The 15,908-nt window shown below is 39.7% G+C and overlaps 1 protein-coding gene across 4 annotated transcripts in view; it reads left to right on the top strand.

The window, feature by feature from the left end:
* OLA1 (Obg like ATPase 1) overlaps nt 1–6,355 on the top strand; it is a 164,119-nt gene extending 157,764 nt beyond the window's left edge. For all 4 annotated transcript variants that reach the window (XM_061608460.1, XM_061608458.1, XM_061608457.1 and 1 more), the window contains 2 exons: nt 14–136; nt 5,833–6,355. In XM_061608460.1, coding sequence (XP_061464444.1) covers nt 14–136; nt 5,833–5,934 — 225 coding nt within the window. In that variant the 3' untranslated portion in view covers nt 5,935–6,355. The remainder of the gene's footprint in view (nt 1–13; nt 137–5,832) is intronic.
* The last annotated feature ends 9,553 nt before the right edge of the window (nt 6,356–15,908 follow it).

A 15,908-nucleotide genomic window follows, 5' to 3' on the forward strand; every position in this document is an offset into this window, starting at 1 on the left:
TCCATTTTGACAGAAAGGGACAAAGGCTCCTCAGGCTGCAGGAAAGATTCACACTGATTTTGAAAAGGGATTCATTATGGCTGAGGTAATGAAATTTGAAGATTTTAAAGAAGGAGGCTCAGAATCAGCTGTCAAGGTGAGCTCCTCATCCTTTCCTTACCACCATTTTCTTATTTTAAGACTTTATTGGAGAGAAGTCCTAAGTGATAAGTGAGCAGACAGTTAGTGCTAATAATAGAGCACAGATACCCTGTTTCTTTATATTTTGGTAAAGAATAAAGATATGACAGTTTAATGTGGTATGGGAATTATTAGGACAAGTAAACACATTTCTTCCTAATGTGTATCAACAGCTATATTGATTTTGGCAATAACATATTTCAGACTGGACAATAATGTTAACTGTCTAACTTTATTGTTGAAGACTATACCAGTGTTAATGCTAGTGCATGTAAGAGTTTGATCATTTTCAAATAGTAACAGAAACATAATATGTATCCATTTATTCGATTAAAAGTAAGAGATTTTGTTGTGGTAGTGTAACAAAATTACAGTTCTTCAGCAAATATTTAAGGAAGTACTTTATTAATATATCCAATTAAAACTATGAACCTATTTGTAAATTGAATAAAACACCTAAACAGATAACTTAGCAGGTAACGTCTGTAGTGTAGGAAGCAGCAAGATTTTCTGCTGACTGTAACATCTGGGAGTGGTACTTCATGACTATTTCCATTATTATTATTTCCTTTATTGTAGCCGCATAAATTAATGAGAAGGAAACGCTTATTCTAACAGGTGTTTTGGAGCCTTACCTTGTTGATGAGGGGAGTTTTATCTTCCTTCCCAACACTAGAGGGCAGAGGCTGATTAGGTGCCCAAAGTTGTGCCCTGCTAACAGCAGTTAACTGTGTCGTTATCAGATCATAACAGCTATAGTCAGATTTAGGTGTTATTAAATGTGGAGTAGAAGAATCACATTTTCTGTATTGTAACATGGTTTCTCTTTTCACAAGGATGTTTCTTTCTGCTCTCCTGAAACCTAAAGAAGCAGATTTTCAATCTTTAATGTGGCATTGATTTGGCTTTTCTGTCATGTTTGTTAGCGTTATCAAAAGAAGAAAAGAGTTAAATTTAACTTAGTCCAATATTCAGAGCATTCTACCAGAATGCATTAAAATGTTTTCAAGACTGTATCTCATTGACTTCTATTTGATAGCTTGTAAGGTATGCAATAATATAATTTGAAATGTGGGTTATTCTCAGTAGTATCACTAAAGAAGATTGTACTGAGCAGCGGGGTTTTAATAGGTCTGTTTGAACCCCAGGAAGTGTGTGTGATTAGGTGGAGGGGGGAGGGGAATCCCATTATAATTGGTTTGTTATGGCATGTGAACCATCTTGTAAAAGTGAAATCGAGCTCTAGCCAAGCAAGTAAACCACAGCCATAAATAAATCTCATATATTTTAAAGTCAGGAATTTATTCTGTTGTCAGATCATAAATTACACAACATAAACACATAACATTTATGTGAAACGTGTTGTATTGTGATTGCCTAAAATTTGCTCAAGATTTTTCTGTTTTGATTTGAAAGTTAAATAATTTAGTATGCTTAAATACATCTTGTAAGCTGTCAATCTTGTAAGCTGCAAATCCAAATTTTCTTTTCAAATGTGCAAAGTATCTTTGTATTTTTTTAACAAGGTACATTTTTAAAATCCAGAAATTCTGGGAATGTATGTTTGGAAAAGATTGTACATTGGAACAGATTGTTATTGTAAACAATACAGGTTGTTATTTATTTCTGTTTGCATTTCAAAGCTGATTTTGGTAGTTTCCAGATTCAGCTGAAACAACAGTGGTCATGGGTGCTGGTTGCTTTGTATGTTATGAAGCTGATCGATTTTTAAGTTTATTTTGTGTGTGTCTAACACCAGTACAGCATAACTAATTTAATGCCAGTGCTGTGAACTATACACTGAATAGCTCTGTGTGGGCTTTGTAGTCTTCAGGGATATCACATTATTAGCAATCATATCTGCTTAGGCAAAGCTGGCTTCTACAGATGGCTGCTTTCAAGTGCAAATGAACTGGTTAGACGTGTCTTGTTTAATACATACTCAAGATTCACAAATGGGTATTGATTTTTTTTTCAGCCAGTGTTTCTGATAGCAATGAAAATGGATTAAATGGCCTTCAGGGAATTTAAAGGAACACAGTCACTTTTAATTAATTGTGAACTGGTAGCTTAAATACATAATACTTGTATTAGTATGTCAGAATGTATTTAATTAAAAGTGACTATGCCCACTTTGCAAAAACAACGAACACCAACATTTTGAATAAAACAGCCTTATTTCTGAAATGCTTGTACATTAAGCACCTCTCCTTTCTACAAGAGAAAATCATATAATTCCCTGGTCAGCATCTAGTTTTATTGGTGGGACCTAAAGCCGACTGCCAGCAGATCCTGTTGTTTACTCTCTTCATCTCTTCCTCCATCCCAATAGCTATCCCTCTCTTGGGTCATCCTTCTCTCCCTGTAGAAAAGAGAGGAAGTATTGATATATTGGTCATGCCTAGCATTGGCCTGATATGTCTTCTCCTGCTGCATAGTCCCAAACTTAATGCCAGGGCACACAAGCTTGTTGCTTCCTGCTCTCCCGGTTGCCGACCCGGAAGCAAGAGAAGAAGGATGCACATGCATGAGATAAGGAAAGCCAGAAGATCCAGCCGTACTCTTTTACATGCCTCTCGGTTGCCAACCCCTATAAGAAATAGGTGCTTTTTTCTCCCCATCTGTGTTGCCTGACATGGTTCAAAGGATGGGAAAGAGAGAGGCATGTGAAACAAGGAGGTTAATACATGCACACAAATACACACATTGGAACTCTGGGGCCAACCCAGAGTGTAAGTATAAGTATTTAGTTGTATAATCTTAGTTACCCATGAATGCAGTTTATATTTATAGAGTACTTAGCATATGTCACTAATTAAACTAATTACTCCTGACTTCAGAGTCAGAATATTACTATGTCTATCTTCTCATTAAATTTGATAGAAAACTAATAAAGCAGTTAGACCTTTTACTAATTCTGTAGGAATAAACATGTTGACATGGATTAAAGGTAGCTACCACAGTATCAAATGCCAATGGTATAGTGCAGCATTCCTCAATATGGTGCCCTCCAGATGTTGTTGGATTACAACTCCCATCAACCCTATCCAGCATGGCCAATGGTCAGGACGTATGGGTGTTGTAGCCCCAACAACATCTGGAAGACATCAGGATGGGAAGGGTAGGTATAATGTGTTGTTTTTGAGATGCTTGATAGTGCAGTCCTATACATGTCTACTCAAAAGGTAAACTCCATTGAATTCAGTGGGACTATAATGCATATAATGTAGTGCTATTTCAGATTGAGAACAATAGTAACTAGTTAATAGATCCTCATAATCACTATTGCTGAAGTACAGGAAACAACTTGTCTTGAAAAGCCATCGCCTTCACAGAATGTGTCTTAAAATTAATAATATTCTTGTAGTTGTTAGTACTTGTGGTACCAACATTCCTGCCAAGAGATTGTTATAAATGTTGCCTCTGGAAACTGCTGGATAGAAGTGCCTTGTTTTCTGTCTTTGGTTTTAACCTACACTGTAAAGTACTTTTTTTTAATAGTCATTTTTGCATCCTTGTTAGCCCTGGCCTATGGTTTCTTTTCAGTACTTAGGCTGCAATTAAATACACACTTACCTGGGAGTAAGTCCCATTGAACCCAATGGAGTTTACTTCTGAGTAGACATATACTTGATTGCAGTAGAATAATTCAAAAAATAGTTTAGGAATACAGAGAGAAAATATTAGTCCTACATAATAAATTATTTCTCTGACATATTGAATGCAGGCGTGTGATTTAGTTTTGTAGAGGTCTCTGTGTGGATTTATTAATGCAGAATCTTCTTGTCCGCTTTTGGCTGCATTACAATCTGCCCATATTAACTCATGAGGTTTATCTTGGCCTACTAAGTTTCTATAAAATTCATTAATGGCACACAAACTGGGTCACAGATATACCTATCAAAACACATTCTTCACAAAATCGCATTAAGATGCTTATTCTTATTTTTCCATTTGAAAGTTGGATCGTTTCCAAAAGAAATATTAAATGCCAGCCTCTGCACTAACCAGGCTACCACCTTCTTGGGTGCAAGCTGTTGCTGTGCAGAAGCTTGCTACAGAAGTTGTGGTAGTCTCCTTGCCACTGTTTCTATTTTATTTTCACTTAGTTGGCAGTGGCGTGGAGAAAACAGCTGGACTACAAGACAAGAGCTGTTTGTAAGCAATCTGCTGTGTGGAGGAACCTCCACCTTGATGCTTGCTACTCCTTTTTTGTATTCATTGAGTCCTGTCAGGCTGCTTTAGCTTATCCCACCCATCCCCAAACATACCAAATTACTTGCGTGCCACTTCCTACTGATGTTGCTCAGGAAACCCTTCACTTGTTGTCTGATGTTTCCTGGCTTTCAGAAAGTCCTGTATCGCTCTATATACTTCAATTGTTCTTTAGCACCAGAAAAGTGGGAACTTCAAGATAATAGCAGTGGGCAGGAAAATTCTCTTGTTGGTGCTCCTCTGTGCGAGGCTGTTGGAATCACTGAACCCAGTAAACTGTTTCCTCCCTACCTTAGGATGAGACATCCGAAAGTGATCATGGGTTGGATCCAAAGATACCCTTCTACTAGTAGAAAGCATCTTCTACTCACAGAAGGGCTGTTTCCAACTTCAAGGAAGAGAATTATGTGAAAAAGGTGGCCCCAAGTCCAGAGGAGTTCCTCAGTTTGTACAAGCTTGTTGTGTAAGACTGCATAGGCTCAGTCTCAAAAACTTTTTGTGGGCCACTAGATTTTATTCACAATCACCTGTGTTTTCATTATATACTATTTCTTATTCTATAATGCATTCCTGATATACTGTGAAGCAGTATAGCAAGAAGTCTTCCACTACCCCGAGCACAAGAGTTCACATAAGGGCTCTTCTTCCATTCATAGTTCTTTGGATCCAAGCACTGTGTTCAACAGATGCTTGTACATGTACTATCTTTCTCCCTTGAGAAGGGAAGAGGATTGGCAATTCTTAAATTGCAACCTGCTTCATAGATGGAGAGAGGAAGAGATACAGTTCCTACACCAATTTAATCAAGACATATTTACTTCTATTGATTGAAAAGAACTCTTACATGATGGCTGTGCTCTGCCACCCTAGTCAGAAGCAGCATGCTTCTGAAAACCAGTTGCCAGAAGCCTCTGGAGGGGAGAGTGTTCTTGCACTCAGGTCCTGCTTGCGGGCTTCCCCCAGGCACCTGGTTGGCCACTGTGAGAACAGGATGCTGGACTAGATGGGCCACTGGCCTGATCCAGCAGGCTCTTCTTATGTTCTTATGTACAGTGCTGGTTCTTATGTTTTATCAAGAAGATTTTGGAATTCTAAAAAAAAATGGAGTGTAGTGGGGATTTAAAAATATAATCTATTACCTATGTTTATTTAATATAAAATAAAATAACACCTTCCAGCATTTAGGGATGCAAAACAAGTGCACTGTTGACATTCTATAAGAAAATCTTGAGCAATGTTGTTTTCGCTATCCAGTGAAGAATAAATTATGATTATATATTTGTCAATCAAATTCTGCCCAAGTCAAGAAGTTGAAAGCTACCAAATGTTTTTCTGAGTGGATAGTATTTTATTCAAAATATGCACTGCATTTCAGAATAGTGTTTATAAATATATACATCATTTTATTGCTGTAATCTATTCTCCTATCTCTTCTAGGCTGCTGGGAAATACAGACAACAAGGCAGAAATTACATAGTTGAAGATGGAGATGTTATCTTCTTTAAATTTAACACACCTCAACAGCCTAAGAAGAAATGAATATTAGATCTTTTCATTATTCAAAATTAAACACTGTTACTTTAAAAAGCATATGGGTTTTTATTTAGATAGGGATATCGTGGGAAAAAAATCTGATGTGTGTACCTAAGGACAAATAATCCCCACAAATGAGATCCTTCATGTTTGTTTTGAGTTAAATTATGACACCTTCAGTGAATGTACAGGTTCACTTAAATGTGAACAGCCCTGCATTTCAAATGATTAAGGCTACTCCAAATTGCAGGAGCTTTTCAGAAACCATATTATTCTCATGATACTTCATTAATCTCCATCATATATGCCAAGCCTGACATGTTTGACAGTGAGGACAATGTGGCTTGCTCCTTTTTGAATCTACAGATAATGCATGTTTTACAGTACTCCAGATGTCTACACTCAATAAAACATTTGACAAAACCAGCCTCTGTGTGTTTGGGGATGTCTGTATTGACTGAATGTGGTGTGCTGAATGTGATACGGCACCTGGTGGATGCTGATTACAGAATTTTAAGACATGTGTATGATACAGTAACTGTCAGTGTGGGGCAGCTGCAATTGTATCTTAAGATGGAGCTTTTCATTGGAATCAGATTATTAGGATGCCAATGATTTGTCTCAGAAAAGTTAATGTATTTGTAGATTGCTACCTCCTTCAAGTGGATGTCTAATAACATAAAAAGATACATAGCTTAAGTGATTTTGAAAGAGAGCAAAGATTGTGTGTTTAAATTATATTCTTTGAACGCTTGAGCAAAAATATTCCGAACATGCTTTTCTTTGAAAATAGTTAAATTGTAGTGCTTTAATACAATGTGTTGCGCTCTTAGAGTAAGAGTGTAAGTCATTGCCAGTGACACTAAGGATAGTCTTGAAAAGGAAAAGGCTACGTGGCTCTGCTGGTTTCAGTATTTCCACTGACATGCTAATACTGTTGCCAACTCGCCTACAAGTTGTAGAAGAATGTATTGATGAATGGGTGACAAAAGTTTTAACTATGTATTCATTTCAGCCTCTGGACTACTGCTGCAGTTCATTTACTTTAAGAAAAAAACGTTGTAGTGAACATTTTAATCAGGCTCCAAGGGAATGCGAAGAAAAAAAATTCTCAATACATATGTGTGCTTGGGAGAAATGTTTCCATAAAGCCCTAAGTATTTGTATGTAGCAAACACTGGTGGCGATATACACCCAGGTGGGTCTTGTTGTTCTAGTGCTGTTCATTTAGGCTTCTCTTTGCAGCAGACCAGATTCTAGATCAAAGTCCATGCCATAATGCTACCTATTGTAAAATATTGGCAGTGGTGCCTGAGCTGTACTTGATACTAGAAAGATGTGTGTCATACAGACAGTGTCTTTTTTGTCACCGTGGGGGAGAAATAGCACTTTATATGAAAAAGAGGAAAGATCCCACTTAAAAGTTGCAAATACTAGCAGATTTCCAAAGAACAGTATTTTCAGATATGACTTGCACACTCTCTTACCTAGCATGTTACTGGTTTGAAAGGTTTCTTTAAAAAACAAATTAAAAGTATTTTTGCAGCTACAGTAAACATCATGACCTGAAACGGACTGTATGGTGCTACTCCCATGTTTTGTACACTCTTGGTTCAGGTAAAAACATCAGCGTGGTCAGAAAGGTTGACCAGTTTAGAAGGGAGGGCCATAGCTCAGTGGTAGAGTATCTTCCTTGCACACAGAAGATCCAAGTTTCAGTCCCTGCCATCTCCAGGTAGGGTTGGGTGAGACCCTTGCCTGAAACCCTGGAGAACCACCTGCCAGTCATTGCAGACTATACTGAGCTAGATGGACCAGTGTTCTGACTCAGTATAAGATAGCTTCTTCTGTACCAGTCCAGGCCAAATACTCTGCTTTCTGCAGTTTGGGGGAGTGCAACCAGCTCCAGGTCATTTAGGAAGTCCCTTTCCAGGGGTGTGGCCTTCTGCCATCACAAGCTAAATACGTTGCCATTCCCAAGCAGCAGTGCTGCTGAAGACTTACTTCTTGTGGGGATAGAGGCTTTCGTCCTTAACCATTTCTTTCTCCCTACTCCTGATATTTTGTATTACACCCCATTCCCTGACTTCTGCCTATCTTAGATTGTAAGCCTACTGTCAGAGCCTATTTAATCTTAATAACATTTAGTTTTTTGAAGCATTAGATAAAAATATAATTACTCCAATTACTGGTGTAGATAAAATTTCACACCTCCAGAGGCAGCAGATGGATTCTTTGACTTGCAGTAGAATACTCAGAATAGGTTTCCCAGTGAATCTCTGAACATAGGCTTCCCATGTACTTATTAAACTCTCATTCCTGGGTCATTAGCAGCTGGTGTATCAGATTGGCTGGCAGCGTGTAGGCAGCCTAAATGGTTCTACGTTGTTGCACCAGACTTTGTGTCCTTCTTGCCACAAATACATTGCTGTTTCTATATGGGAATAGCAGTATATGGTGATCACAGGTCTGACAACTATCCTGAATAAGTCCATGAAAGAACTTTGCTGTGTCCCAACAGGAGTGTTACAGCAGCATCAGTAATTGGGACTATTTGGCTGTTTGATGTACAGAGATGATGCCATCAAGGAGAGCCATTTTCTCAAACTGGCATTATGACCTGTACAGTTCTTTGAGCAGCTTATAGGATTATGAGTCTGTATGCAGTGGAAAAATAACTAATGGCACATGATCTAGCAGACTTGTTTGGTGAAGAAGAGGAAGAAGAAATAGGATTAGAATTTTAATAGATAAAATGCTTGCAGCTAATTATATTTCATTGACTTCGTATGCCTGCTTCTGGGTGTCAAAGGCCATTCCATTTTTTACTGTCACATCTGTCTCAGTTTTTCTTGCCAGGCCCCAGTGCTTTCTCTGCTTTGTTGGTTGGGAGGCAAGAGAATAATTAGTGTCTAATGCAGTGGCACAGTGGGGAGGAGAGCCTGGCTGGGAATCCACAGTCTGTGAGTTCAAATCCCCTCTCATGTCTCCTGGATGTAAAGGGCCAGCTAAAGATCACCCTACAGTGAGTGGCTCAGGGTTATGTGCCCTGCCACCTGAGCAGCCATAGTCCCAAGGAGCCCAGTTGCCCCCCAGCTGGCAGTTGTGGACAAGGAAGGGACTGGCTTGTGCAGCTGTGGCAAGCTGAGCATGCCCTAGCCAGCTGGAGAGGACTAGCCTCAGAGGGAGGCAATGGTAAACCCCCTCTGAATACTGCTTACCATGAAAACCCTATTCATAGGGTAGCCATAAGTCGGGATCAACTTGAAGGCAGTCCATTTCCATTCTTCAGTGCAGTATATCTAAAGAAAAACCAGGCCTTTCCATAAAAAGCCTATATAAAAAGTATGCTTACTAATACCAGTAAGTGTCCTAAATAAACAGATTTGTGAAAATGTTGTTTGCAAGATTTGCTTCTTAATGGACTGATTAGCAATAAATAACCAGGCATGATGCACGATAGGTAGCTGGCACTATTGGGTGCTTTGGATAGAGAACTTATCAGCGATAGCCTGATGTAATGGACTTAGTATGTCACAATAGCTAGCCATGTCTTTGTTTTTCATGAGGAACCAACAAACATCCTAGAACTAGCTCAGTCTTCTGTGCTATTGATGGGGATTCTAGTGCTTCACAAAGTGAGCACACAATGCTTTGAGTAGGGAATCCTGAGTAATACCAACAGTTAGATATCTCTGGTGTTCCTAGTGTTCATGGAAAAAATCGTTAGAAATTGTTGACCTATTTGCAAATCCCTGCTTTCTGGTATTGAATGCACTCTTATGAAGATTAGTATATGTAGTAATTGTTTTCAAAAATGTATGAGATGCTGTGCGATGCATCTTCTGTCAAAGACTGGAAAAGGGACCCACCTGATGAAGAAACCATGTAGTAAATCTTTTTAAGTTAGCCTTGAAATTTGCGAAGGCTTTTGGTGGACTACTTAATGATTTTCCTGCCTCTTGTAGCAATTGCAGTGTGCTTTGTTGGAGGCTGTATGCTTTTTAATTGTATTTGTATTGCTTTATTTTGTATATATTGTACTTTATTGTACTACAATTTGAATTCCATAGAATTCAAACTGTAACACAAACCTGAATATGTAAGACATAAAAGCAGCAATACAAATATAATTAAAAATCAGTATGATCATTTAATGCAATGGATGTGTCACCTCCCATCTTCAGCCACAAATCCAGAGACATGCCATGGACCACCTGAATGAAGCTCACAGATCACTGGGAATCCCTCTAGTTCTAAAACCAAAGTACCAGTTTCATTTCAACCTCCTTCAGTACAGAGATGAATGCCATCATAGATTATTTCTTCTTCCAAATGCCTAGTAGGCTTCCTAACAAAAGCATAGGATCAAAGTACTAGTGTTTTCAAAGTTTAGATTAAAATGCACAATGATATTTTTTAAATATGGGAAGGTAGGGCATCCAAAGAAAATGCATAAAGTGTTTCGCTCCTGAAAGTAATGTGAACCGCCCTCTAGCAGTTTACACTGCTCTCAAATACCAAATGCACTGGTTCTTTCTGATACAAATTTTATATAAGTTTTGCTGTAGTTCCTATAAAACTTCAAAACACAAGTAGAAATAAAGCATGGGGGCGCTGGTTATGTTAATACTAGAGATAAAAGTATCCATAAGCCGTGGAAATAGCTTTTAACATTTGCTCAGTGGCCTAAGGTGATATGGTTTGTGCTACCCAGGAGGTCACCAACTCATGGCTTTTTCTGCCGGAGCCAACAGGGCTAAGGCAAAGTGCACAAGGCCCTCAGCTCTCAGCAGGTAAAGCTTTTGCCCATAGCAGAAACTGCCAGGCAATCATGACCGTATTATAGCTGTGAAGGGAGCTCATTTAAGGCAGCACAGCTTGAGCATCTTCATTGATACAAGAATCCAGTATAGTATGAAAAGAAACATTTTGCAAGGATGCAAACCAACACTCTCATATTGCCAGTTTCATAGCAACTCACCTGGATATGAATATAAAGTCTTTTGACTTAATGAATGGAATTAACGGACTCCAGCCAATGCCTATGTGCCTTTTACTTTTGTGCTGAATTTTAGGACAACTTCAGCTAATCAAAGCAAATTGCTGTCAAGGATTTGTTGGAAGCTGGAATGGTGAGTGACCAAGAAGCAGTGGGTAAAGTTCAAAATCAAAGTGCTAATATTTAAAACTATTTCATACACTTTACATATTTGATGGTACAGAAGGCCTTGCACCAGTTCTTGTGCAGTTAAGCAGGGTGTAATGCTGATGTCGTGGATACCAGCAATATCGAACTGAAATCCTGTATGCCTTCATTTCTTTTCTGTTACAAGGACTGAGCTGAAAGATGACAAGATCTCCAAGCACTGTTTTCCTTTTTACTAGATTTTATCATATTGATATATAGTATGAACTTAGTAGCAACTGAAAGTAACAAAGTTAATCATTAACTCACTATGAATTATATCCGGTATACTTTAATACAGGGGTGGGCAATATGGCCCTCCAGACCTCTCTGTTTGGTCCTTAGGACTCTTCCAGCCCATATTCCTTAGCTGCTCTGTTCTGCACCCTCGTGTGTTGCTGAAATGTGTCCTTGAACTGTGATCATGCCTTTGGCTTGCCTGGATGGGGAGATGTGTGTGTGTTTTAGAAACCTATGACTTTTACATAGCTGTAGTCTGCAAAGCAAAGAGTCACATCTGTTGCCCTGCCGCTTTTGCCTCTGGACACATCCACCTCTGGCATGTGGTCCCTGGAAGATTGCCCTTAAGAGCATATGCCCTTAGGCTGAAAAATGCCCTACCCCTGCTTTAATGAAATAAATGCATTGATAGTCAAGCACAAATCATTTCAGATATGAATTAAGCCCAAAAGTCTTAACCGGATGACAGGCAAACCAGAGTACATCTAGCTGTTCTGTGATTTATCACAACAGGAAGAACTGTAAGGAGAGAGAGCTTTTATTTTTATATAGCATCTGAAATGATGAGATGAGAGAGCTGTTCTTTCATAAATTTGTGTTCTGTGCTGAATCTGACATCCTTCAACAAGCATGGGAAGCGTGATTGGCAGAATTCTAGTACTCCATTGCCCTCCTGGAAAGCCTCTCTCCCAGTAATTCTTGGCCATCAGCTCAGATTCTCCAGGATTAGCTAGTTTCTAGCAGCAGAGTTCCGTGCACTTTTCATTGAAAAACAACACAAAACACAAGCATTGCACACACTATAAATGTGAAGCGTCCAGCCCATGAAATAATATATTTTATTGAAACAAAATAGTGATTATGACTTTTTAGGGCCTATTTTCTTCATTAAGTATAGGCGCTCAGAGCAAAAATAACTGCTGTTATAAGTCTGGTCTGTCTCATGCTCTTTTGAGCAAAGGTTTGAATGAAGGAGTTTTAAGCTGAATTGGAAATGGTCTTTCTTTGCTCAGCAGTCTCAGGTATGTATACCCATTATATATTCTTGCCTCTTCTCCCCCACCCCTTTGGACACACCAGCAGGAAAGCCTAGGGAAATTCCTGTGGTTTGGTTTAGTTTTGTGTTTTGTTTTAAAACCCCAGTACTGTTCAGGTTTTACAGGACCGTTTAAAGTACAAAAGTGAGAATCCAAATGACTGAATCAAAACATCACAGCTGGAGATAAATCAGAAGGCACACAAGGTAAAGAATCCTTTTGGGTCAAACTAGGCATTGCCATATGGCTGCTGCTATAATCTCTCGAGAACAAAGCCGCTGCCTGAAAATTGACAATTGTAAGTAATACATGGTTGGCTGATCAATAAATTATCAAGACCTCAGCTCTCTAGAAGCTGAATTGAACATAGGGCAATCGCACTTCAGCTCTCGTGGGTGGAAACTAGACGTACAGGATTGGACTATACAAAATAATTATGCCCCAGAGGTATTCTCCTAAGGAATCCACAGCACCAACTGGCTGGTGATCAAGCAATCACAGGCATAGTTTCAAATCACATAGCAACCATAGCCAAGAACAATTCCTTGCTGTTTCAAACTCGTGAGATACATACAATGACAGAAGTGAAACAGCTGTAAACGTAGCCACCATCCACTTTGGAGAATTTCATGATGCTTCTTTCTGCAACAACTATGTATCTCTGCCCAGCCATCTCTGCTTTTCCTTTGTGTTGAAGCATTTTCTGTGACAGTGTTAAGCTTTAAAAAGAAATGTGAGGCCACAGTTATAAATCTGAATGTTGCTTCTAATAACATTATAATCAAGAACCCAAGACTGCCAATGATCTATGGGCAGGTTCATCCTATCTAGTTGCTACGCTAGGGCTAATGCTGCCCTAATGTAGTTGCAACCCTGAACTCTCCTAGCGACAATGTAGAAAGTCAAAGAATGACTGTAGAAAAAAGAACATAAGAAGAGCCTGCTGGGATCAGGCCTGAGTGGGGATTCAATGCCTGGTCTTCCAGATCCTAGTACAACACTAACCACTACATCCCACTGTCTCTCAATCATCGTGGTGGTGATAATGAAGAACAATAAGGAGAATGTTCCAGAAGGTAGTGTAGTCTAACACTGCAACTTTCAGGGGCCAGACGAAATCAGCTTATTGCCCCACTGACTGCAAATGTTCCAGACTGGAGGTAGAAACTGAGTTTATGGAAGTACTGTGGGAGAAGAGACTCCAGTTGGTCCCTTCCTGGAACCATGGCAGAAAGACTTGGATCATCCAGATAACAGAAAGATGGCTGTTGTATTTGTTTTGTTTTTCTTTTTGTTTTGATGTTCGTGTGTGTCTTGTGTACTCTGCATGTAGCAGGGAAACTTACATTCTGTTGTATAATACTATTAACAGGAGGAGGAGTATGGTTGGCCCTCCATCTATACAGGTGGCTAATCCCCAGCCTGGAGGCTGAATCAAACCCAGAAGCAAATATCTCTGCTCCTCCCAAACCCAAATGTTTTGGGCAGCAGTGGCAAAAAGAATAAAAATTAAGATAGACACAACACTGGGGTGGGCAGAGAGATTTAAACCACTCCTCCCAGCCCAGTGCCCTGATGGGAGATAAGCATTGTCCCTTCCCTGATCATCAGATCAATCATTTGATGAGTGAGAAAGAGGTAATAACCCCCTTCTCTGTGATTTGCATGGATTACTGAGGAGGGGGGATTGGTGCCTGTGTGTGCATGCAAGCAAGAATATGAAGTGGACACACCCATTGCTGGCATGTGGCCCTTGGAGGTGAGGGGCAAATGTGGCCCTCAAGCTAAATAAAGTTTGTTTATTACATTTCTATCCCACCTTTACTCCAAGCAGCTCAAGGTGGCATATACATGGTTCTCCTCCCTCTCCATTTTATCCTCACAACAACCCTGTGAGGTCGGTTCGGCTGAGAGACTGACTAGGCCAAGGTCACCCAGCAAGCTTCATGGGCTGAGTGGGGATTTCATCCCTAGTCTCCCAGGTCCTAGTCTGACACTTAGATTGACACAGGTTGACCACCCCTGCTCTATACTATGTGTTCAGAAGAAACTACAGTTGTTCCGTTATTATACGGTACATTTTAGGGCAGGCCTTCACTTTACATGGCAAACATGTACACGTCACCATATGTACATTATACCAGCATTTCCCACAACAAACACAGAAAGCATGGATCATTGAATGCAGCTAAACCTTTCACAGCTCTACGCACGTATCTAGGAACCGATTTGGCCAGTGTCTTCAGGCACACATGTGCATGTTTGCCGCGGAAAACATTGGTGTACGTGCAGCAAACGTGTTTTTAGCACAAAGTGTGGCGCTGCCTTTTTGCACATTTTTTCGGTATCTGGTCACATGTTGGGAGGCCCCTCTACAGGCACAGAGCACAAAACCTGTTGAGTGTACACAGAGGTTGCATAAAGATATCGATAGCCTTCCAAGGGCATGTGCACGGCACAATTTGCTGCATTGTCGCTCAGGCCACTGCATTGTATAGCCACCTGTAACTTTATCCCCTGCTTCTTTCATTCCAGCTGCCCCTTTAGCAAACAAAAACACTCTAGGACCCCCACCTGCATCTTCTCTGCAACTCTTCGTCAAAATGAGGCTGGAGGATAAACGCTGCCAGCCAAGAGCTTTGCACGATAAATTGGCTCCAAGTATTGGAATCTGGAGTGGAAAATGTGATATATGTGTGCAATTAGACACCAGAATGGTGTTCTGAAGACAATACAATTCCCAAAGCTGGCATTGGCTACATAGTTATGGGTAAGAAAAATGCAATCATGTGTCTACCCATTTGAAAAAGAGAATTTGCCAGTGTGTTCACAGTAGACGAAGGAAAGAGGGCAGGTGTTTATTCACAGCATAAAATATCCATCATTATATAGCACAGTTGTCTATATGTCTACTCAGAAACTAGTCCTGTTGAATTCAATGGGGCCCCTTCCTCCATAATAATATCAATATTAAAAATTATTTTTGATATAACTTTAAATATGTCAACTTTTTTTTCTGTTTTAGGCAAAATTTAATAGATTTTCGTGGGCCCTAAAACTTTCATTTTTTTCTGATGTGAGAAAAAAGATAAAAGATTTTCTTCAACCCTAAAAGTTCTTTTTTTTCTTCTGATTTTAAAAGAAATTAAAACATTTTTGTGGGCCCCTAAAAGTATTGTGGGCCCTAGGCACTATGTCTACTGTGCCTAGTGGTTAAGTCGGCCCTGCTGCTATACACACTGACCTGGGAGTAAGTCCCAATGAACTCAGTGGGATTTACTTCTGAGTAGACATGCACTGCTAAGTCAGTTATTCGTGTTCCACATTGGCAACAATGCATGTGTATGTCAGGACCCCTCCTGTGGTCACCACCCTGTCACTGTCTCACCTTAGGTCCTGCTCTCAAAAAAACGGTTCTCTCACCTGCCATAGCACAGATCTCTCAAGATCCCACTGCTAGGCACCACTACCTGACTCTGTAAACAATATTGCCTTGAGACTGTGCCTTCGTCTCC

This window comes from Rhineura floridana, chromosome 2, assembly GCF_030035675.1.
Source record: "Rhineura floridana isolate rRhiFlo1 chromosome 2, rRhiFlo1.hap2, whole genome shotgun sequence".
Lineage (NCBI taxonomy): Eukaryota > Metazoa > Chordata > Lepidosauria > Squamata > Rhineuridae > Rhineura > Rhineura floridana.